The 26,104-nt window shown below is 37.7% G+C and overlaps 1 protein-coding gene across 1 annotated transcript in view; it reads right to left on the bottom strand.

Annotated features, from left to right (window-relative positions):
• LOC124168126 (intraflagellar transport protein 81 homolog) overlaps positions 1–26,104 on the bottom strand; it is a 328,055-nt gene that overhangs the window by 288,004 nt on the left and 13,947 nt on the right. Inside the window, exon 4 of the mRNA XM_046546249.1 lies at positions 23,136–23,300. Within this exon, the coding sequence (XP_046402205.1) occupies positions 23,136–23,300 (165 nt within the window). The remainder of the gene's footprint in view (positions 1–23,135; positions 23,301–26,104) is intronic.

Raw genomic sequence — 26,104 nt, 5'->3', positions numbered from 1 at the left:
TATGGGCCCCCTCAATATTTTTTATAAGTCGGCGCCCCCGTGGTTAATATCATCCAATTTGAAAAAAAAATTTTGTGTGAGAGATCCTTATATAATTTCGCAACTTTCCTGCACAGGGCAAATTTGATCAGGAAAAAAAACCTTTTTTCGGCCCACCAATAAATACATGGCTGCCATTCATCATTTACAATAACAGCAATTGAATGTTATCAATAAAATTTTACATCAACATATCTTAGCAACAATACAACATATATCATAATAAATTATTTTCGAAATGATATTTTGTAGCCCCAATGGATTATATAAATTTAATTTCTGCAGCACCAATACTAATGCTACAAATGGCATTTATCGAATGCATAATTTTTTCGACCATAACTTCCACTGTTCTGACTTCATTCATTTTGTTTAACATTTATCTAATTCATCGTACTCATTTCAACGTACGACATGAGTTTCAGTCTCACATCTCACTATACATGTGTTGTTAGTGAAAAGTCGAATCCAAAGAAATTCGATTTGATATTATTCGAAAAATTATCGATCGAGTGGGGTGCCCTCTCGTTTTGCTACTTTTTTTAGGAGCGAATCGTAAGACCCGGCAAAATTTGCGTACCCGGGTGGGTATTACCGATATGATTTTTTTCAAAATCGGTTAATATCTTCTGTTCGCCATTTTGTTTTGAAATTTCGAAATTTTTAAAGAAAAATCATAAAATTGTAAATAATTAAAATTTGATATGAGCGAGCACTCATTTTTTGCAATGAGGTATAAGTTTGGACCTTATTTGATATTTTAGACCAAATGCGTCAGCTATATTACTCTTATTTATCGAGAAAATTAACTTTAATCATGTCTCCGATAGTGGTTTTGAGGGGTAGGCAACCCGCAACACGTATCCTCATTTTACGCTATTCTTTCATTAAATGACGCGAAAATGAGATTTTTAAAACGTGACAAGACAGAAGGCAATATCTCTTGTCTGAAATTGTCCAATGTAGTCGCAACGATAGGATCCCTAATCATTATTATATATACATTGTCTTCTCGACGGTAGCAAAAATGGTCAATTTAGCGTAGTAGTTTTGTTGATCTTTCCATTCTTATCTTCCCCTTTGCTGGGTGGGACATTAGCGGAACATACAATGTCTTCAGCTCTCAACAATATTCCAATTAAAGTCCACCGACCCCTAACTTATTCATCTGCACACTGTAAGTGTCACCCCTCCCGAATTTTCTCAGTCAGCCTTGCATTGTGAGACGAACTGGACGATTGAAGTTCTTCATTTATCAGTAGAGCGCGGAAAAAAAGTCTTTCGACTTTTTGTAAAAGAGGGACTTTTGTGGTTTTAAATACAAATCTTCAACAATCTCATCAAATAAAACCATTTTTAATGACTTTCTTAGAGACTTTTTTGCTGTGGCGGGACTTTTTCGATTAAAAGCGACTTTTCTAGGACTTTTTATTGAAAATACCTGCCTGAGTTAATATTTGGCTGTTGTGACCACACTTGTTCACTTTTTTGAGTCGGACAAATCTTATTTTTTATCCGGTGCATACAACACGGAGCAGATATTTACCGCAAAATGTAAGCTACTAACAATTGCTAATACGGAATTTTATTAATAGCTCCGGAAACTGCAATGAATTCTTTCGATTACTCCACCGTTCATGAAGTAAACCCATGCAGTGCTTCAACTCGAAGGTGGTTTGGATATGTGAGGGTAGAGCTCACCACGTACTTATCCAATTGCATGTTAAATTCACACATTGTTTCTTTACCTGGGCCACCTCACCCTTCTTTTTGCTAAGGGTGCCCAAAGACTTCACAAAGGGACATTATGAACCAACTTATTTGAACCTGGGTGGTGTGCTCACAAGGGGACAGCGCTACACTGTATGCACTGGCACTGTGCTTTTTTGCAGAGGATTAGTGGAAAAATGATACAAATATATGAAATGTTATCTAGAATTTCCGACGAAGTGAATGTCTCACGTTGAGTGTAGATGGTTACGAAATGAGCCTACATTGTAGAGAGGCAAACAATGCACTCTTGGCACTCGGTCGAAGAGGAAAAATGAAGGCTCAACAAGGACTGGTGAATGTATACACATTGTATGAACACAATTCTATACATTCGAGTAAGCCGCGTATACTAAGTCATTTGCTGAGGTCCCCAAGCCTCGCAAGACCATCGTCCGTTCGTTTGTGCAGCCCAGCCCAAGAAAATGTGCAAGGTGAAAGGACAGGCGTCTTCAGAAGACAAGCTGACAGCGTATGCTTCATTATGCAAGTATTGAGCAATAGTATTCACTGCAATGCTTGAGAAAAACCGTGAGTAACAATACAACTTTTGAATCTGACGAATTTCATAATTATAATTATTATCTTAAGAATTTTTTGGCATTCCCGAATAAGTCAAAATTGTGAGATAAATCTTTAACTGCATATTGTGTGTGTTTTTAATTATAATTCTTTATAAAAATACAAAGACCTATTTTGAGATATGCTGAATAATTAACTTTAAAAGTAATTCTCATAATAATTTATCTTTCTCATTATTTTTCAAGATATCATCGGACAAAAATTCACATGTAAAACAGCACATTGACAGCTCATCGCATCTATCTCAAGTGAAATTAAAGGAGACCGTGACCTTGCAGAGTTTACGACAGAGCCAGCTATCGTTTGCAGCCACCGGCGATGAGTTTGCTTTGGACTTATGTGAGATATTTGTGACATTGAACATTCCTACTCACAAATCAAAACACCCTCTATTCACATCGTTTATGGAAAAATAAAAAAATAATTTTTCTCTGTGGGATTTTCGCACAACTATGGAAAAATATTTAAGAAGGGCAGTGCATGCTCTTCACAGAGTATGGGAAGAAATTATCAAAAGATTTCCCACTGCAAATAAGTGGGTCTCTACCATTAATAAGGTAAGCACTTGCCGTTAATAAAACTAAAAATAAATTTTCCAATATATTACTGCAGAACTAATATTTAATATTTTCGTATGTATTTTTGAAAGCACCATCGCGCGTGGAAATATACAAAACAATTTGCTGTGATCTGCCATTGTCTCCGGATCCAGTCCTCAAGAAATTTGGAACATGGCTGGAATCTTGCGTGTTCAATGCCCGACACTTCGAGAAAATTAACAATGTAAGTAATTATTTGTAGTTATTATTGTGACTGATGAATCAATTTCATTGTATGAAATAGAATTCCTGCAATTTTTCTCAGTTAAAAATAACTTCAAGTGCACGTTCTAAATTAAAGAGGAAGACTGTATTTTAATTTTTTACTTCAGGTTATAGAGAATATTGACCCTGGAGACGATGCAGAATGTATAGAAAATGCTCGATAACTCTTAAAAGATAGCACACTCCCACTGGAAATGATATGTATTTCAGCATGCTTTGGGTTTATGGTAGAAAAATTTAGTATCTTGAATCTTCCACCCTGAGCCTCAGTGATTCGGTGTGACAATAATGGATATGAAGAAGAAACTTACTTCATTAAATGATTTTTTGGCAATAGAACTCAAAGTGAATGAAAATATGTTTTTTCCTTTATTTTATACCATGCAATTAATAAATAAAATCTTTTATCCATAGCCTGAAATTTGAGTTTAATTTCCCTATTTCAAAATAAAGATAGATATTGATCAGCTAAAAAAATTACAGCGGTCAACTATATTCTTAAAAAAAATGCTGATCAAAGAAAGTGTTTTTCAGAATAAAAAAAAACTATTTAGTAAATTATGGTGATCTCCTGTCTTAAAAGTCCATAAAATAAAACGTAAACCCACGAATCCGCATCTCTACCCTCTTTTCTCCATCAATTCAATTAAATTCAGCCACTTTCTCATGGAAATAACTCAGAGTTTTAAAGAGACTTTTTTAAAAAATATTGACGACTTTTTTTGAAAAATTGGAGACTTTTTTCCCGCGCTCTATTTATCAGTTCACATTTATCACTACAGCTCGCCTGAAACTCGCCTCTTTAGTGTGTTTGTTGGTTCTTGTTTTAGTGGATGCTCTGGTGTGCCTCTTTTCAAGTTTAAGTGATATTTGACTCGCTCATCTCGTTATTTCCAAATATATTACTGTATATTCGTCCTGTGTGCTCTGGTTTTGTGCATATTTTTCTTCAGTCTGCAGCATGTCTATGTTGAAGTTCGTTCTACGTGGTGCAAACATTTGCCTGATTTTTAATGAAAACCCCAAGGATCTTGATGAAACGAAACTACCGACAAAGAAGGATGTTTTACTTTGTTGTCAAGAAGTTTGGTGGCAAATTGGAATAGTCTCTCGAGGAGCCGCCCTTTTCTACCATTGCCCGACAAGTTTCTGGCAAGGTACCTATTTGCCATTTGGAAAAAGGCGTCTATCCCAGCAGTTACGCAAAATAGAGTAATTCAACTCTTCTCATGCTGCCATGGTGAATTCATTAAAGCAAAGAAAATTCTAAAGAGTAAAACGCTAGTGCAGAAAAAAAAGGAGGACTTTTTGAAGTCTTTTATTGAGGAAGCAAAAAAACTATTTGATATAGCCTTCTGCAAATGTACCAACTTCCCAAAATGTGTCTGTCCCAAGGAGAAAAAGGTTCCAATTCTTGAGCACCAGTTTCTTGTGGATCATGAGGTCCAAGAATTGGCCGAATCGGATCTATCGACTTACCTGTGTCCAAAAAAATACGAGAAAGGGCTGAACGCCATCATATGAACAAGATAATTAAATTTGATTCATCTGAATCAAAAGTTTCCCCATTTTCATTTTTGAATGATAGCCAAAACTTTGGCGATACACAAATTGATGAAGAAAACCACAACGAATGTTGCGTTGAGGATGTGGCATTCACCAAACCGAGAGAAAGAAAGTCCAAAGTCAAATTAGACTTAACAGAGACTGCAATCATTTCTCAGAGATATGGCATAAGTGAGAGGGCTGCTGCACACATTACATCTACTGTGCTTCACGCAGCGTTAAAAGCTGGTATTACCGTATATCTCCGAATATAGTCCCCCTCTGAATATAGTCCCCCCCCCTAGTTTTGAGACCCCAGTTTTGGGAAAAATTTTAAAATGCAAAGGAAGGCAGTTTTTCTGTGGTTAGCAAGTTAAGATTCTAGAGTCAATAAAAACTATTTTTTTCTGTGAATAATAAGAACAAATCTGTTCACACATTTTCCATCACAACAAAATAACTATTCCTAAAATATGTTGTTATCCATTGCATGTATCAGTAATTTATAGTTCCTTAACCAGATGTAATGAAGAAATGAGAAAAATTTTCAAGTATCCAAGGCTATTGTATTTTTTTTAAACACTCGCAAATTATTAATATTTTTGATTTCCAAATGACTACAGACAATGTAAATATATAAGCTTTAACATAAAGCCCATAAAGAGTATTGCATTTGGCCCTCAAACTTCCTTAGACCCAGTGTAACACACCCATCGCAAGTCATGTCAAATCCAAGTGACTAGAAGAATTTAGGAAATCTAAATAAAATTGTGTTAAATAAATTATAAATATTATAAAAATATTGCCATCTAATGCCTGCTAAGCAAAATAATTAAACTACAGGACTTACAAATATCAAAGTAATAAAATTAAGAAATAAACTTTTTCCACCAAACATAAACACTGAAAAAATATGTTATCAATTGTCAATGCATCGTTGCGAATCATTGCATAAGTTACACAAAGAGTTTCTGCTCTGCATTTGCGCACAAATTCGACGATATTTTCCTCTAATTCTATGAATCTGCCGCATCGAGACCCCCGAAATGACTTCCGCGATGTATTAGCGCTTTGCAATCTTTCCAAAGACTTTCTTTCCATGCCAAATTTTTCAGCCGTCATATGAATACTATGATTTACGGCGCATTTTGCAACGGCTATGTTTAAATTGGCATCGAAACTCCGTCTTTGCTGGCTTCTAATCTGCCGCAGGATTGATCCTCATCTTTCTACTTGATCCATCACCTCACTGTTGAACGTAAAATTATTTTTATTAAAGAAAATATCGCGAAAATAATTGCGAAATATTATGTGACGTAATTTATCGATCCTACTTACCCTGGCGAATTGAAGATATTCCTCCATAAATTGATCGCACTTTCGATGCTGAGTCGCTGGATTTCGATCAAATGCAGTAATGCCGGCGCTTCTGGTTTAAAGCCATTGATTATTGCGCCTTTTCAGAAACAAATGCATAACCATTGCGCATTCTTGTTCTGTGATGGCGGTAAAGGCAGTGGTTGTAAATACGAACCGCACGGGCACATGGACATGTAGCTACGGCCGCAATGAAATGCGAAATCGTCACGAAAGGTTTACTTTATCTGTTTATTTTTCGCAATGATTTAAATCGTGTTACTATTAAATGAGCGACGGGTACATATACTATTGATTCAATTCTAGTGTTCGATTAGTGTGATAGTGTGTGTTTAGTTTTGATTTTAATTATTTATTGTTTTGCGTCATAAAGAGATCAGTGTCGATTGAATTATTCTAACAATACTTTTCCAAGAAAAATTAACGGCTACCCCATGGATTCCGTGAAAACGCGTATTCGATATGCTATTTGAATCGGAAGAATTGTATCTTTACAACATTTGTGGCAAAAATTGTCTTAATTTCCGGTAAAACGTGGCAGTATATAGTCATATCTTCGATTATAATCCTCATAAATATACTCAAATAGAAATACTACGAGAACATTAGCCATTATGCCGTTATTTATAACTTGATGGTCACCTTTAGTATGCTTAATTGGATTACACTCGATTATAGTCCCCCCCCCTTACTTTTCCTCGGCCATTTTTGGAAAAAAAGGGGGGACTATATTCGGAGATATACGGTATATCTCACGAGCAATCTAATGATATAACGTCTGCTTTAGTTATAGATAAGAGCAAAATTCAGCGGGCTAAACTTAAAATTTCTCAACATCTGAAGCGCTGTTCTACTGATGATGACCCAATCAAAAGCCTGTACTTTGATGGCCGTCTTGACGAGACAAAAACACCTAAGGGCACCATCAGGGAGGGCCATATATCACTTGTGGCAGAACCTAATGCGCAATACATAGGTCATGTCGCACCATATTCCGGCTCTGCACATAATGAGGCTACAGCCATTTTCGAGTTCACCATCACTCAACTTAATGGTGGATTCGATGAAATTGATGTTCTTGGCTGCGATGGGACGAACACCAATACGGGTTGGAAGGGCGGCGTCCTGCAAAAATTAGAAGAAATGTCGGGAAGAGCTATGCAATGGGCTATTTGCCTTTTGCATTTCATCGAGTTGCCATTCTGAGCTCTCTTCACCCATATTGATGGCGCTTGTTCACGCCCATATTCATACACAGGTGAAATAGGCTCCAAACTTCCAGAGTGTGAAAAGCTTCCAGTGGTGTCATTTCATCCTATAAGTTGTGACTTGCCAAACCACAACCCAGAAGAAATCTCAAAACTTAATAAGGACCTGAAGTATTTAATCAATATATTGCAAGCCATTGCGTCTGGAATATGTCCAGAAGGGCTAGCCACTATGCTGCCAGGAAAACTAAATAAAGCCCGTTGGTTGACCACAGCAAACAGAATTCTTCGGTTATACATTTCGACTAAGAAACCTAACAAGAAATTCATCGAAATAGTGGCATTTATTCTAAAAGTTTATGTAGTGATGCAATGCAGGATCAGGACTCATTCTTCCATCGCCGATGGTGCTCGTCACGTCTTTGAGACCATTTGTAGATGTAGATACCTTCCAAGGAAATACCAAGCAGTAGTACATTCATCTATCCAAACAAATGCGTTCTTCGCACTCCCAGAAAATATTCTGATTGCAATGATGACTGATCGTCAGGATGCACTAAATGAAATTCTTAGCGCTAGAGAAGACGAAGCACAGAATTTAAATCGTTGCATCAGGTACAACATTGTTCCCCATTTGAATTTTGAAGCCATGGATTATGGAGAAATGATTAATTGGGAAAGCACCGATGTGTCTATTACTGTGCCACCAGTTGTGAGGAATATATCAAATGAAGAACTCACTGAAAAACTACCTCTTCCCGAAAATACTTTGCCAGAATGGTCATTCACCGTATATCCTTGCCACACAGTGGCAGTGGAACGGACAGTGAAGTTGGTCACCGAAGCAGCCTCCCGTGTATGCGGCAGTGATGCCAGAGATGGCGTCACTGCCGCCGTCACCCTTGAGGGACATATTTCCATCAAGATGAATCCTGAATGATACTTTTCACCTTAAGTGATATCATCCTACCCGAAAATAAAGTCAATGTAGTCGGCCATAGAATTAAAGAGCGTATTCTCATTTTAGTGACTACCCTTGACATTTTAGATGTGATTTTCACGGTTTCATAGAAAAAAATCGCTATTTTTCGTCATTTATTGCAAGCACAGCGTAAAATGAGGATACGTGTTGCGGGTTGCCTACCCCTCAAAACCACTATCGGCGACATGATTAAAGTTAATTTTCTCGATAAATAAGAGTAATATAGCTGATGAATTTGGTCTAAAATATCAAATAAGGTCCAAACTTATACCTCATTGCAAAAAATGAGTGCTCGCTCATATCAAATTTTAATTATTTACAATTTTATAATTTTTTAGCCGAAGCGGGTCTTAATGTTGCCTTTTTGAAGGATCCTAGCGATTCTATCTTCTTCCCTTTGTGGTCGTCATCTTGAGGCGGGTGTCTTTCTCTCATCGCTCTTTTTTATGAAAGAGACACTGTAACCATTACCTTTCAGTGCCCACATAAGGTGTTGCATTTCACCACTGATATGCTCCGCATCACACACGATTTCGGCTCGGTGGGTTAGCGTTTTAATGACGCAGGCCTCTTGTTGCGGGTAGTGATGCGATGCTGAATTCTAATACCTGTCGGTGTGGGTCTTCTTTCTGTGCACTGAATGGCCAAGGCTTCCATCCATTTTTCTTTTATAGGGGTTTTTTAATAGGTTCGGTCAAAATTAAGGCCCGTATCATAAAGTCCCCTCGAAGCCGGCCTCCACCTCATTGTCGTCAGAAGGAGGAGATGCGATATCATAAAACCGACCTCAACCTCAAAAACTTCGAATTTTGAAGCCAGCCTCGGCTCAAACTTTGAGGTTAGATAGTTGTCGGCTCAAAGCGTTTGAGGTGACTTCCGCCATTGCGAGAAGATGGATGCTTTCCCGAGTGTGAAGGATTAATACGATCTGGAAGAGTTTTTGGGTCATATTGAGGACGATGCCCTCGTATATGCACCCAGAATCCGTCTAGCGGATAGAGACAATCCACTAGATTGGTACACGGACAAGGAATTCTTCGTCAGGTACTGGTTTCAAAAAGTAAATATAACCGACGTGTTACTTCCAATGCTACGGCCGGATAACGCCGACTTGAGACGCGTTCCTGTCCCAAGGTTATTATAATTGCTTGCTTTTCTAAGGTTTTATTCCACGGGCAGTTTTCAGGTGAGTGATTTAAATACTTTACCTTACATACCTATTTGTAGTGGTGTATTAGGGCATTTATATTATTTGTTACGTACACAACATCATTGCTTTTATTCTTCTCGCAGTCACTGTATAACTAGTAATCATGAAACACCGGGCGTAAATTATATTAGTTGACGAAAGCATTTATATATGAACTTATTATAAGCTAAAGGTGTTACATACGTGCAACGCTGTACGAATTTAAGATAAATGTTTACATTGTATACCATTTATATTATTCGAAACGCCATAGATAATTATCATGTGTATCTGTCATTGTTGTAGATAGTCTCTGGCGATTTCCACGAACTGGCTCAGTCGACAATGCCGAAGATAATTAAGGCATGCGGTTTTATTATGGCACAATCATGGGCGTACCCAGCGAGGGGCAGCTGCCCCCCCCCCCCCCAGAAGCAAAAATCGCAAGGCTTTAAGCAAAATCTATTCTGAATTGAAACAAAAGCATTCAACAAATTTTAATAAAACCGGTGAAAAATTATACGCACAATACATGTAACTAAAGTAAAACTATTTTTTCATGGAAATAATCTCATAAACTAATATTACAACTTGGTTCCCCCCCATTTAGACCATGGCTTGCCCCCCTAGTCATAATCCTGGGTACGCCCTTGTGCACAAATCTGAATCATCTCTCTACATTTATCTTTTGCCTTGGTCAAAGAGACCAACAGAGTTGGAAACCTACTTAAATTTAACTTGTGTCACTACGTCGTAAATGTAATGATTAATACTTCTTTAAAAATATACAATACATTGGTTTGATGATTTGATCCAATTAAATTGCAGGTTATTAGTACAGAAATTACTGGGAAGCTGCCAAAGGTAGTGAAGATTCTTCAATCACACGAGGAATTAGCCACTGCAAGAAGACTTTTGTATCGAGTGGCACACTTTCCTGGGGTTGATTTGATATGATTATTTACCTTAGTATTAGAACAAATACAAGTGATATTTGCTTGTACAGGTAAATACAAGTGATGTGCAGTGACAAAATGATTTCATGGAAATGATAGCGGTTGTATACATATCATTTATTTTTTTCAGGGACAATGCATCAAACATTGCAAACAGATGTGCAGAGGAGAGGGCATTTGGGATATGGAAGAGGCGATTTCCCTGCCTCTCAATGAAAATGAGAACAGCCACTCAAACATCAGCTAAAATAATACTGGCTTGAGCTGTGCTCCACAACGTGGCCATCGGCCAGAGGGAGCCAGTTCCAGAGCACATACAATTGCAAGATCCCCATGCTGATGTTCCAATACCTGCCGTGCAAAATAGAAATCTCAGTGCCATAGTTGAAAGAAGGGCTTTCACTAATCGCTACTTTACCTTCATCCAAGGATAACTGCATGCTGTAAGGTGAAAGAGGGAGGTGGGGAAACTTCTCACAACATGATTGAAAATAGGAGAATGGGATGTCTGGGCTCTGAAAAGGAAATAATTATAATATTTATTAACTTCATTGGGATAATACATCCATGAGTTTCGTCAAGTTAATACAGCATAAAATGCTAACATATAATGAAATATGATACAGACGAGCTATACAAACACACAGCTATCAGTGGGATTGAGTCATAGGTTATTACACAAGACCAGTTAAAAACTCATTTAGATTGTAGTAGCTCTTTTCAATTAGCATATTTTTCAGTTTAGCTTTGAATTGGATTGATGAGGAAATGGAACGGATGGTGATAGGAATCTTATTGTACACAGTGGCAATGGAGTGGTATGGACCTTTTAAACAGACTCTGTAGGAGTATTGGAGGGTGTGTATGTTGTTTTTGGAGCGTGTGTTGTGATTGTGTAGGTTGGCGTTAACAGGGAAAAGATGAGGATTATTTCAAACAAACATGGCACAGGTAAGGATATAGATTGAGGGGAGAGTTAAGATGCTGGAATTTACAAAAAGTGGTCTGCCTGGTGTGCGAATGGGGACTCTATAGATAGCTTTCTTCTGGAGAGAAAAGGTTCTTGACAACAGAGAGGAATTTCCCCAAAACAAAATGCCGTAGGATAAATGAGTGTACTTTGGCATAGTACAGAGCTTTGAGTGTGTTTTTGGACACTACAGGTGCAAGTTTTCTTATCATAAAAAGACCCACAGAAAGTTTTTTATTCAGTTCAGAAACATGTGATGACCAGTCAAGTGTATCTGAGAGGTGAATGCCAAGGCATTTTATTGTTGTTGAAAAGGTAAGCAGATGATTCAAGGGTAAATATTCAGCTTGGTGAGGGTTCTTAATATGGAAGCAGATGTAACAAGTTTTGGCTTCATTTAGTGCAATATTGTTCAGGTGACACCATTCCAACATCTCCTGAGTTGTAGTTTTAGTATATTCTGTTAGATCTGAAGTATTGCTAGCAGTCAACAGATTAGTTGTATCATCTGCATACATAACTGTGTGACTCCGGGTAAACTGCTGAGGAAGATCATTAATAAAAATAAGAAACAGAAGTGGGCCAAGTATTGATCTTTGTGGGACACCTGCTTTTACTTCCAGTGGGCTTGAGATGGTTTGCACTATTCCAGCTGTGGAGTGATGTGAATAACACACTACTTGAGTTCTATTTTCAAGATAGGAGGTAATCCAGTGTAGAGAGACACCAGTCACGCCCAGACTTTCTAGCTTGCATTCTAAAATGTTATGATCAACACTATTAAAAGCATTTTTGAGATCATACGAGACTCCTGGGACATGCTGTTTTTGGTTCAAGGCCTGTAGTAGTAAGTTCAGATACTGGAACATTGCAGTATTAGTTGATCTACTAACTCGGAATCCATGTTGGGAGTCAGTAATTAGGTTGAAGGAGTCAAGGTAGCAACTAAGTCGCTGATGAAATAACTTCTCAAAAACTTTAGAAAATACTGACAGAACAGCGATGGGCCTGTAGTTACATGCTTCTGAGGAAGGACCCTTTTTTGGGATAGGTGTAACTTTGGCTTGCTTCAGTGCAGAGGGAAAGACTCCAGTGGTGAAGGATAGATTTATAATATTAGCTAGGGGCAATGCTATCACTTGTGAGGAGGCATTAATGACAGATAAGGGAATACCATCTGGACCTTTTGAAGAAGAGTTGCGAAGAGATTTAATAATGTTCACTATTTCAGAGGGAACGGTGGGTGTTAAGAAGAAAGAATTAGGAGAGGTCCTGCGTTGAGGACAGACAGGGGACATGTTTGTGGGAGGTGGAGTATAGCAAAACTGTGAGTTGAAGAAATCAGCAATTTTTTGTGGATTATCCACAGTGTTACCACTGAATTTAATGCTGGAGTTTGAGGTATCAACAGAAGATTTAGTTAGCTGGTGAATAACTTTCCACGTATCCCTGACAATGTTGTTTGAGTTCCCTAACTATTTGTCAATTGCTGCCTTTTTCTCCAAGACAACACAGTTCTTGAAATCCTTGACAGCATTATTGTATTGGCTAAGGAGGGATGTATCAGAGAATCTGCTTTAGAAATTGTCAGGAGGGTAATGAAGCAATGCAATGTATGCAAGGCATCAAGAGGCCGCAAAAGCATAGCATAGAGTGCACAATGTCACGCCATGATCATTTTGTTACATACATACATGAAAACAGAGATAAATAAGGTTTTAAATTATGACAAATAACGGTTGTCTGCTGATAGTGGTAAATGATATTTTTGAGGGGTTAAACAATGTTAGCATGTCTATATTGTAGTGCATGTTAACTTTTGAGATTCAGTTTCAAATTAAATTGGCTTTTGGTAGCATAATCCCTGATATACTATATCATGTTCCACAAAACCTTATACAGTACACTCTCGTTAATACGAACAACGTTGTTACGAAGTTCTCGTTATTACGAAGCAAATCGGTGGTCCCGTCGAAAAGGCCTATCCAAGCTATAGGAAAAGAAACGTTATAACGAAATTTTCGTTTTTACGAAATTACGAACCTAAGTCCCGGTCCCGGCGGTTACAATATGAACTTTACTACGAAGTTACACGCACAAGTTACGGCATTTAGGTGGATATTCACTACACTTAAGTTTTAATAATCGCGCCACGTTTAAGTTATTCTCGTGTACTGTGCCTAAGAGCGTCAATTATGGTTCTTTATTAAGTTTACGCGCTACATTATATAACAGCCTTCATTCCTGTGAAGTCGTGGTGACCCACTCATAACCGTTAGTAAATTGGATATATAGTCAATCCTCTTCACATGCACATTCGATGTACGATTTTTCAGAGATACGAGCTTACAAAACTTTCAAATTTCTAATTTGGCGCCTTTCTATTTGACCGATACTACGCGGTGTGGCGCTGAAAAACTCTCACTGTGATCACGATCTGAATAAGGTATCATTTAATCTGGTGTGAATTTAGGAACTCTTCAGCGTTTCGCCCGTTCTTCGTCACCGCGGGGAGCTATTTATTCGGCTCCGGATGCATCGCAGGCCCCGCTAGATCAGTTCGCCACAATCGTGAGTTAGCGCATACGTGTAATACAGTGTTGCATCCCGCAGGATAACCGTACTCCTCGATAACTTACATGCAGTCCGGCTGGCGAGGGTTGTCCGATTACGGCACAATAGGAGGGGCGGATAATCCTGCGCCAGCACGGTTTAAAGCTAATCGCTGTCCCCCAAACGCACCTCACACCCTCGCCTAGTCATACAACGTTGTCAAATGCATAGACGAGCACTGAAATAAGCCTGATCCACCAAAATAAGCCCATTCTTCGAATCACAAGAACAAGTAATTATTCCTATAGGTCCTTCATGCTCTTCGTCCTTTCCGGTTCTTTTCTTCATGGAACACTTTGTAAGCGTTTCCCTTTCTTACCTGGCCCCCTCACCCCCTAACCAGACCATTGTCTGTTACTGGACAACTCTCGGTGGCCGGACTGTAATTTTATCAACCTTGGAACAAGGTCTTGGGACGCATCTAGTTGAACATCAGAGTTTATGTGTTCGGGAAGGTATCAACCCTCGATTGCGTCATGGCGCAGTCTTCTGTTGAAAAACTGAAACGAATTTTCCTGTTTATATATATTTCCGCGTAATTTAATAGCGTTTATAATACACTATTTCTTTCGACGATTCCTATAAGAAACGTTCTTACGAACTTCGTTATTACGAACCTCCGATTTTTCGGCCCCGTGAACTTCGTAATAACGAGTCTACTGTAATAGTCTGACCAAGGTTTCGACTTGGTACAATATGTCAGTCTCAATAGATAAAATACATGTTTTATGTTCTTATACTGTTTTGGAAAGGTGAAGGGGGGTAAAGACAAGTCATTTGAAGGTATAAGATCAAACAGTATAAGGTATAAGAAAACAGTATAAGATCACCAAACATGTATTTTAACTTTTGAGAATGACATATTGTACCAAGTCGAAACCTAGGTCAGATTATTAACCCTTTGAGTGCGGATGGCATAGCATTGATGCCCACCGTAGGTCCTGCCAACGGGCGGGTGGCATCACATTGATGCCACACCACTCTATGTCCTTCAATCGCTCCCTACGCTCCTCCGCTCTGTTCTTTCTACTCTCATGACGGTTTCCCGCACACGCAGTGGATTAGGCTACCTGGATATGCCTTCCGTTTTTGAAAAAGTTTATATTTTTTTAATACTTTTTTTTACATTTATGGAGTACTTTTTAATTTGTAAGATTTTTCGCCATTACAAAAAAATTTAAATGTGATATTTTCTTTACTCTTCTGAATATTTGTACTAAATATTGCCACATTTGAATATTATTATTCTCGTTTTAGTCCTATTAAAGTTTTTGTAAACGATATTTAGTCATAATCTTCCTTCGACCTCATCGACGAAAAATATTTTCGTATTTCAAAATACGGTCACTATATACACGCTAAACACAGTTGAATAATCTATTGCTGTTTTTATTAATGTTTAAACTTAATATTTACATAATGCCGTTATTACTCATAACATTCTTCCATAATATATTTGCAACTCATTTCCTGAACGATCCTTTCAATAAAGGTGTGGTTATATTGGTTACGGAAAAAGAAATAGATTTTTTCGACTTTTTCTCATTTATTTCGTTTGAGTTTGTTAAAGTTACTGGGTGGGAATAATTACGACCACCAATTCGTTAATCACGGGAAATAATGAGGGTTCTAGGAAAACTTTTATATTTTTTTCATTCTGAATGAGAAATTAGAATTGGGGAAATCCTTGGGTAAATAATCGAATTTCGGGGCTCAAATAAAAGAGTCGTTTTACGTCACCGTGGAACAGACTACAATTCGCTCTGTGTCGCCTGTTATCTCTATTTTTAGAAGTATTTTTGCCATTCTTATTATGAATGCATCAAAGTATTCTGTTTTGTGCATGTCGTGGAGAAGGTCAGCTCTTCCTTCTCAGTTTTTGCGACTCTCGCCATTAGTACAGTCTTTCCTTCGGAAATCTTTCGATTGCGTGCATTTTCACTCCTCTATAGAGATTTTATTTTTTCTAATATTACCGTACGGCCTTTTTCTATTAGATATTTCAGTATTTTACATACATTTAGCCACTTACGTGGAATATGGGAGAAACCTTTATTTTTAATTTTATTCCTATTTTCAAACCCCAAGGACCGTTTATGTATCAGCTTTTGGTGAACTAGGCTTAGAATATCTCCTTGCAATAAAACTACTTCTGGCACAATTTACTCAAGTGTATACACGAAACACTGCATTTGGTCTTCTACGCCAAGGTTTTTTTTTTAACTTTGAAGCAATTTACGTATTTTACTTCGACCAAATAGAGCTATTATAATCAGAAAAGAAAGTCAGCAAAATTTCTATGTGCAAAGAAACAATTATTTTTGGATTATTATACATTGCCATTTTATCTGGAACATACACGTTTAGATATTTCTTGTACGTCGGTTCTAAATGTTAACGCTTACATCTCTTTCTGAAACCCATAACCCCCCCCCCTCCCGTGACTACCCTACTGAGTTTATGCATGGAAATTATAATAATCTGTTCAAATATCTATTGAGTTACTCAAAAGAGACACACCACTGAAACTCTAAGGACAAACATAAGAAATAACTCTCCTCCTCACGTCCTAAGAACGACTAAGAAGTGGCGAATAAGTATACCTCTGATGGTGTATGATGTGCAGAAGTTCAAGGACTGTGTTTGAACCCTTTTTTCAAAGAATTTCACAATTATTAGTCAATTTTTGCAGATTTAACGCAAAAGAAAATGTCAAAAAGCTAAAAATAATTCTCATATGTTTGCATGCAAATCTAAGTTACTTGTAAATTTAAAAATTTAGAAATGTGAAAATTAAAATTCGAAAACTTTATTTACCCAAAACTTGATGCATGGATAGTGGATGACATTTGAAAAAATATTAGTCTTATTTTATAATTCAATTCCGCCATCATTTCAGAAATTATTTCAAGCTTCTTAGTTGCTTCGTAAAAATATGTTGTCCGTCGTTCCGAATTTTTGTGTAACGGGTTGCAGAAATATCCGGAGCATTTATCATATGGGTGCGGATGGCATCACTGTGATGCCATGAACAAATTGTTTAATAAATAGGCAAATAAATATAAAAGTCCTTTTTTTATTGTAATTGTTTTCATATTTTCGAAAAATAAAGTGAATGCAGTGAAAAAAAATTCTCCGCCTATGTGAAACAACTCTGAGAAAATGTTACGCAATGAAAGGGTTAAAAGGTTTTGTGGAACATGAAATAGTGTATCAGTGATTATGTTTCAGCTGTCACACACCTCCACCACCCACCAATATCACCACCCACCAATATCACCACCCACCCTTTGATTGGAAATTGGTTTTTACTTAAAATACTCCCAAGTACAGTGTTTGTTTAAATAAATGTTGTGACTGATTACAGCTTTTCTTATTATAACTAGGTGATGCTGCCTTTGACATTAGTGGACATGCTGCACCGTCTGCTCCTTGGCTCATAATAATTATCATTGGATATTAACTGATTAGATTATGTAATTATTTTAACAAAAGCAAATTCTCTAAAATCATATGCTTTCCTACCACCTATAACTGTGTATTACATCATATTACATTATTTTCTTTTCCAGATAATATGTTATTGTTAACTTACTTGTTATACCTGCTAAAGTAGATGATTACTGAGGTTTCTGCCAAAATTTATGTATTTTATCCCTGCTCTTGCAATTATTAAAAAAATATCAAGCAACTGATGCCTTTTTTTCTAAAATATTATTGAATAAAATCTTAGGTGATTACTTTCCAGATAAATTTAAATTCTAACCAAAAAATAATTTTATTGCTAACTATATTGTAAAAATCAAAGAATGCAGATAATGATGCAAGCAATGATTTAGTTAGATAATGATTCAAAATTTCCTATTTAGCTTTGCATGAAAATGTATATTTTTTCCAAGGTCACTACTTGACAATGTTTATTGTGGTTTTTACCAACTAATGACAAATAAATTGATTGAATGACCCAGAGGAAAATTCTGCAAATTCCATACCCCCGAAATTAATAACTTTCTTAAATAAATACAGTTAAAAGAAGCAACACCAATTGACCAGCATGCATATTAAGGGATAAGCAGGCATTGTAAAGAAAACAATTTCATGCCATATCAGATAAATATATTTCAGGCCATGCAGGCAGAAGCAGGTTATTTTGTGCAATTTGGTAGTACAAGGACATAATTGAGTGTATGCAGTCCGTCATAAGCAATGCAAGATGTTGGCAGAAATAATCATGGACATGCAGCAATTGAGGAAGGCGTGGGAGTGAGGAAAAGGGTGCTTGGAGCGAAAGCAAGCGACAAGCACCACCCAGAGCTATAGACACATGGAGTGAATCACAGCAGTGGAGGTAAACCAACAGCACCAAGGGCACTCAGGAGAGATGGATGCAAGGTTGTAGCACTCGAGGAATTGCAAGTAGAATATAAGCAGCACCTTTCACTTACTATATTGTTGCTAGAAAGAAAAGAAAATTAACAATTAATCATCTAAAATTCCGAGGCACTCTTCCACTATGCCCCTGCAAGTACAAATTGTCATTATTAAATGTAACTAAAAATGCAGCTCCTGTTATTTATATTATTCAAGTATTATCATGAATTTGTGTAGGTACATGAATGCCGTTTTATGAATTATAAGTTACTCAGGAATCAGTCAAATCCACATGGAAGACAGGAGAGATAAAAAACATACTATTATTTAAATGATGCAAGTAAGATATAAAAACAATAAGCATACATTAACATAAGAGTTCCTAAAGTGACTAAGTTATATAAGGATCTACACACAGAGATACCATACCCGCTTATATTCTACTTCCATTGCATGCAATGTTCTTTGATGCTCCAATTCCTCGAGTGCTGCCTGAATCCTTATCTGCCGCAGAAGAGCTTTGTCCTCTGCGGCAGCCTGCCTCATCTTCGCTTCATCAACTGAGGCAGTCTGGATTCTGGCTAACCTTGCATCCAACTCCCTTCGATGAGCTTCAGCTCTTGTGAGAGCCCTTGGTGCTGTGGTGTTTCTGGTTCCCACCACACAGTCTGTTGGCTGCTGTGGAGAGGGACCAGGTCCCATAGGGGACTGTAGGGTATCCACAGCCTACCTTGGCTCCGAAGCAGAGCCAGAGACAACAGCTGTGGATCCCACAGCTTCCACTATGGGTGTCTCCTCCAACTGGTGGGGTTCACTCCATGACCCAGCGGCATCTTCATTTTGAAAAAAAAAATGGATAAACGAATTTAATTTTTACTGGTGAATACTTCTGATGAATATTTCTCGGGCTTGCAACCAGGTTAAATCTTGAAATTGGACTTCCATTAAATAACACAGCCTTGAGGATGGGAGACAAATAGTCTTCCGAAACGTTGGCTTGCATATAAGCTTTAACCTGGTTGCAAACGTGAGAAATAATTGTCATAAAATGGATACTTTCAGATATGACTACATGGAATTATTACTTATGAAAGTTATGTTACTCTTTGAAAATCTTTGAAAATCAATACAGTGGAACCTCGTTAAAGCGAGTACGGGCTATAGCGACACTCCCCCTATAACGAGAGATAGCCGATGCACCGTCAATTGACCCTATAATAAGCGTGTAAAAAAATTTGTTTTTACGAGACCCTTTTGGTGCTGACTCTCGCCATAGCGAGGGTTTCACCACCGGAAGATTTTCATCAAGACTCCTTAACCTCTGTAATTGCTAGCGATCTGTTAGAAATGAAGTTAATGGAGTGCTCAGTCTCAAATTTATGTGGTAAACTGTCGTTCGATAAATAAGTAGTTAATTTTGGTGAAAATATTGTGGCACTAGCATTCGCGAATGCTTCATCTTCTTTTGTTCCTCGGCCGGCAGAAAGCAGTCGGCAGCATATCCGCACGTCCGTGAGTTGCGTGAATAGAAAGCATTTGATGGCAGTCACCACGGCCAAAAAACACCAAACACGTCTAAGCGAGAAAATAATAATAAAGGAGTAATGTGAGAGTGTCGAAATTAATTTATCTTCCTATTTGCTCTTCGCAATAAAAAAAGCAAAAGCGCCCAAGGAATGCAGACCATGAAGACTTAGAAGGAGCTTTGTTCGGGTGGTTTTGCCCACTCAAATCTGCGGGAACTTCCGAGAAAGGGGCTACGCCTAAGCCTAAAGCGGAGTATTTCAGGGATAGATTGCGAATCGAGAATTTTAAGAGTTCGGAAGGTTGATTATACTAATGCGAAGCACCAAAGCGTTATCTCCCCTCATAATTGCTGGTGATGCCTGCGGTGTAAACCCGAAGTCGTAGAAGAAAGGACTCCGATCATAAGAATCTTTAGAAGTATTCCCCGCGTCATATAACATAGACGAAACGGAACTTTTTTACATACAACTCCCCGACAAAACCCTTGCAGTATGAGGTATTTCTCGCAATGATGCCTCCAAAGGTAGGTAGTGCGCCTTAGCGATGATGTAGGATGTACGAAGCAATGATACTCAGCGTGAATTGTCAGGATGGACGTATTTATTCTCCGTTGCGGATTTACAAGGGTGAACTATTCGCGTCAGTGGTCGGAGTCGTACTGGCGCTCTCTTTTGTAACGTGGGTAGCCGAGCATCCCCTGGTGGCCGCTGGAAGAACTCACAGAACAACTAATTCTCGTTTGCAGTGCCGTGGTAAACTCTGTGTATTATTTCAAATACGTCGCGAGCGTAACACTCAAAAAGAAACTTTTTTCAACAACGGCAATTTAAATCACATCACTTTTTAAGCTTAGCAAACTTTTTACCGTAGATGATGTAGATATTACATTATCTGATAGAAAAAGTCTTCCAAGGCAGGAACGTTATACAACCTTCCACCGTTTTCGCGTGTAGAAACAAATTTAATGCGTTATTTCACTTCACTGCCGCTTAACGTACAGAAACAATAAACATACACCAATGGAAACATTTGAGGCATTAAATAACCGCGATATGTACTGTTTTATCAGTTAATTTTTGAATTTTCAGTGGAAAATACCAAAATAATAGAATGATCACGTAAATGAACTAATTAAGTGCATAGAAAAATGGCTTCCTCGGTTGCGCATTGGCATAATGATTGACGAAACAATGCTTTCCATGATTTTTATTCAGTGCGGCGCTTATAAATTGTTTGAATAGTAAGTCGTTGTTTGAGTAAGGAAAATAAGTGATGCAAAAAAACATCGCCATTCGTCTGGATTTATGCTTACGTTTATCGGATAGATGATTATCTGTCGCCGCACCACTCCTGTTCCTGTATATCTGTTCGCAACAGGTATATTGGCTATTATTTGCTCCACCTCCGGTAAAGCGACAATTCGCTATAGCGAGTGTTTATTAATGCACCGTGGGGTGTCGTTATATCGAGGTTGCACTGTAACTGATTATTTTAAAGGCCATTGCATAGCACAACACCCAAGATCCCCGGCAAAAATATCCATTGACCTAGGCAGTGGCAGCCTGTGACTTAGCCAGTGATTCTTGATTTTAAAACAAATCACTGGTCATGTTGAAATATGGCGAGATAAACTATTCTTAAATTGACTGATTTGTTCAATTTTTGACTTAATATATCTATGTTTTAACTTAAAATATCAATTACATATTGATCACTGTCAAGCCCACTGGCCCAATGTCACTGGGCAAATCACGGTCTCCTTTCACTGGGAAACTCACTGAGTAGTCACTGAATTCACTGTGTACATCACTGAAAAGTCACTGTATATTTTTGCCAGGGATAAGAGAAATAGTGCATGGGTATTTAGGTATCCTTGAACATTACTTCCACTCATTAGTGCAATCTAATTATGTCTTGATAAACTTTGAGGTGTACAGTTGACAGAATTTTGTTCGACAAAAATATTAAATAAGTAATCAACATTATTAATGAATAAATTTCAATGACCCGTTGAACTTACCTTCTCCTCCGAGGTCTCCATCAATGATTACAAAGTCTTCAGGGCCGCTGGGTGCTTCCATCAATCGATCACTATCCCCAACTGACAACAGATAGTGATCGATCGATGGAATTGCCACTTCCAACTCTGGGATGGTGCTGTCTTTCGACGTGGATGGGCCAGGTCCTCCGCCTGTACCCATCCGACGTCGTGCTTCCTCTGCTAGCACCCTTTTCCTCCTCATTTTTATATTATCCTACGCCTTCCTCAATTGTCTACAGTTTCGCTAAATAAATGGAAAACAAAGAAACATTTCGTGAAAGATATAACGGCTAAGTAATAACAAATTATAAGTTACACGAATAAAATAAAACCGAAATACATCATAAGATAAGCACAGTTGAACTGATTTACATATATATTCCAGAACCGATCTCGAAAGTGTTATATATCAAAAACTATTTGATTATTAGATCATTCTATATGATGTCAACTTACCTGGCTTACACATCCGTGATTATTAAAGTCTTCAGTTAATTTCTGCCAACATCTTGCCTTGCTCAAAACGGACTCCGCACCCGAGCGCTTGCACTCAATTACGTCCTTGTACTTGACCACCAAATTGCACAAAATTTCCTGCTCCTGCCTGGCCATGCACTCCCACTTAGCCATTTCTGTTTATATTGTTGACATTGGTGGGTATATCCCCGGTCGCATTCGGTGTATCGCTACTGCGCATGTCTGCGCAAATACGATTCGAAAAATTTAACATGGAACAATACTGGAAGACTGTCAACTCTGAAACCCGAAACATCGTCGACAACAATGCGTCATTTCTGCTGGCTCAAACCCCTCCTCCTATGAGCCGAGCTGGAGGAGGCTTTTATGATATGATGCGATCGAGGGATCTCCTCGTCGAGCTAGGCCGGCTTCAAACGAGGCCTTCCTCAGCTCAAACTTCGAGGGGACTTTTATGATACGGGCCTAAGCTCTGACAAGAACTAAAGCACAAATTTTTGTGGAACCAAATAAATATTTGTAGCATCATCCTGATTTGCAATAATTTGGCATCGCTCCTTAAACACGCAGCGCAGACTTGTTACATCATCTCAACTAGTGGTACATTGCATTTAAAATAACACATCATGCTAGCTCCTCACCCTGAGAAGAAATACTAACTCACCTTGGCCTTCATGCGCTGGAGCCACAGTGCCACTTGCTGGGTCTCACGCTGCATGGCTGCCAGATCGCTGCGGCGCTCACCCACTGCCCCGGCCACGCCTTCTCCCCCCATCACTCCCTCCCATTCACGGTGCACAGCCACAAACTCATCAATGAGACGCTCGTACTGAAAGAGAAGGAGATCACATGAGCACAGATAATAACGGGAAGCACTAACACTCCAACTCAACCAAAACTATGTACTTATAAAATTCCATAAATAAGTAAGGGATCAGCAGTTGAAACAGCACTGGATCAGCACCAGAGACATTATACTATCAAAATTTATATCTTTACTGCCCACTGCTATAATGCATTTAAATAAGTGTGAGCTCTGATGAGGCCTTAACTAATATTTAAGAACTCCCACTACACACTGCGGATTGAGCAAGAATCAATTTATTCTATACTACAAAAAACTTCAATCTTAGAAACAAAGATGATGTTCCAGCTTTTAAACAAATCTAGTTGTGTCAAAAATGTAACACAGGAAAAGAAGATGATATTCAACAAATGAACTTTGATGAAACTTGAGGCAAAAACAAATTGAAAGGACACTTAAAAAGTCCAAACAAATGGCATTTGGTGAAATTCAGCAAGTTCAATGTTGACTGAATTAGCATAAGAATTTCAATCAAGATAACTTGAGAACAATATGTATGTATTACAGGCCCGGACTGGCCCGCCGGCCGGTGCGCCCTTAGAAAAATGCGTTCCTGCACCCGCAAGGCGCAGATACGTATTTTCTAAAAGGTGCTAAAGTCAATTCAAAACCCAACACTAGTATACGAAAACAACTTATACAAATTATACTGTAACTAAGATGACAGCGACATGATATCAATGAAATGACGCGCTGCATTGTCCATGCTCCAAAAATCTTTGTCAAGTTCATGTCAAAAAGTCTGATTAATAAAATCGAAGAAAATCCAATTTTGGATTAATATTCCAACAACATCAGCATAGAGAGTGAATTGCCAGCCAGAAGATAGAAGAAACGGAAAAAATGCCAGATGAAACAAGTGATGAGGTCATAGAAACTCCATTCAGCAGTGAAGAGAGTTTTAAAGTTAATGTGTTTTATGTAGCTGTTGACCAAATTAACGCCAGTATGGAAGCAGGTTTTCTGATCAAAATCGAGTTTATCAAGATCCTTCATGCTTTAATCCTGTAAGATTCTCTGAGTTAAGAACAAATGGAATACCAGAACATGCATTGGAAAAAATATGTTCTGTGATCCCCAACATTGACAAAGGCAAGCTCCAGGAAGAACTGGAATCATTTATTAAGCAATGGCCAAGCTTTAATATGAATTTACAAGATCACTTTCAGAAGGACTCCAGTGACATTGACGTGAGTTTAAGTTCTAAATCAGAAGATGAAGATGAAGAAACAATTTGGTGTAAAAGCAACAACAAATGCCCGTGTTAAATGAGCATACAAGATACTTTATCAGTACAACATGTGCTCATTAATGTATCCGCAACTCCATAAGGCTTACAAGTTCCTTTTAACAATACCGATGATGCTGCGAACGTGTATTTTAAAAGCTCATAAAATCGAGAATTCGTTCATCCATGAGCAATGAGAATTTGGAAGCTCTCCTCTTGATGCAGTCGGAACGAGAATTAGTCACAAAGATAAGCAATGAAAAAATTATAGATGAACTCTTGTTTCCAAAGCAAGGAAATGAAGTGCCTACTTTCCTTCTGATAATAAAAGTGGACTCCAAAAAAGTGGCCTTCATAATAATTAGTGATAACTTCAGTTTTCAGAGGCTGTTTTGTATTTCTACAAAGATAAGTTGTATTTTGTATTAATTTTATTTCATAAAACAGTTGAATACGACTCTTGTTTCATGTATGATTTGGATTGCACAAATGCATACATAAATAAAACCCATTTATAACCTTAATCTTACTTACAAGGTTTATCTTTTCCATTATTCAAACATCGTAAATGGTGGCAGTACTGTAATTTGTAACATTAATAATAAATATCTTTGAAAATATTAAATATACAATATTTATAAAATATCCATCTAAAGTGGAAGCCAATTACACATGGTCTTTTGGAGTATTTGCTTGTTAAATTATTGTACCTCCTATCACATACACGTTGTAATAGTTAAATAGCTTTTTTGAAACCATTGTTGTAAAACATAATGAAGATACACTTTTGTATGTTCCACAAGAGTTTTTAATACCGACCCAGGTTTCGGCAGTACACACTGTCATTATCAAGGTCATTATCCTGTCAACAAGGCCATTAGAATAGAATAGTTTATTTGCCCAAAAGATACAAATACCAAAGTGAGTACATAGGGCATGTCATGAAAAAAATATATATACACAAATACGATCAATGTATAGATGCCAGATATTCATTCACTGAGTAAAAACATTTATCTTGAAGATAAGAGCTAACTTTTTGTTTGAACACGGAAAATCTTTCTTCCTTTTTTATACTTAGTGGCAGACCATTATATAACCTTACACACATTGCATGAGGCCCTTTCAAAGTTGCACTTCGATTAGACATTGAAACATGCACATCATCACAACTCCTTGTCATGTATGAATGATAAAATTTATTAGTTTTAAAATCAGTAAGGTGTTTCTTAGTATACAGCACGGCATTATAAATATACACAGAATGAAAAGTTTGAATTCCCAGTCTCTGAAAAAGAGGTTTACAATGTGCCCTATAAGACTCGTTACACATGGACCTAATTAACTTTTTTTGAATTAAGAATATATTCTTTGCTCTAGAGGAATTTCCCCAGAGTATGATGCCATAAGAGATCTGGGAATAGAAGATACCGTAGTAGAGAGTTTTGAGCACATTTAGGCTGACAGTATGCTTCAAAACAGATAGAAGATAAAACACTGAGTTCAACTTTTTGGACAATTTTGTGACATGTATATCCCA

Source organism: Ischnura elegans, chromosome 11 (genome assembly GCF_921293095.1).
Source record: "Ischnura elegans chromosome 11, ioIscEleg1.1, whole genome shotgun sequence".
NCBI lineage: Eukaryota > Metazoa > Arthropoda > Insecta > Odonata > Coenagrionidae > Ischnura > Ischnura elegans.
The sequence above is the reverse complement of the archived record's forward strand: the minus strand, read 5'-3'. Positions and strand labels throughout refer to the sequence as shown.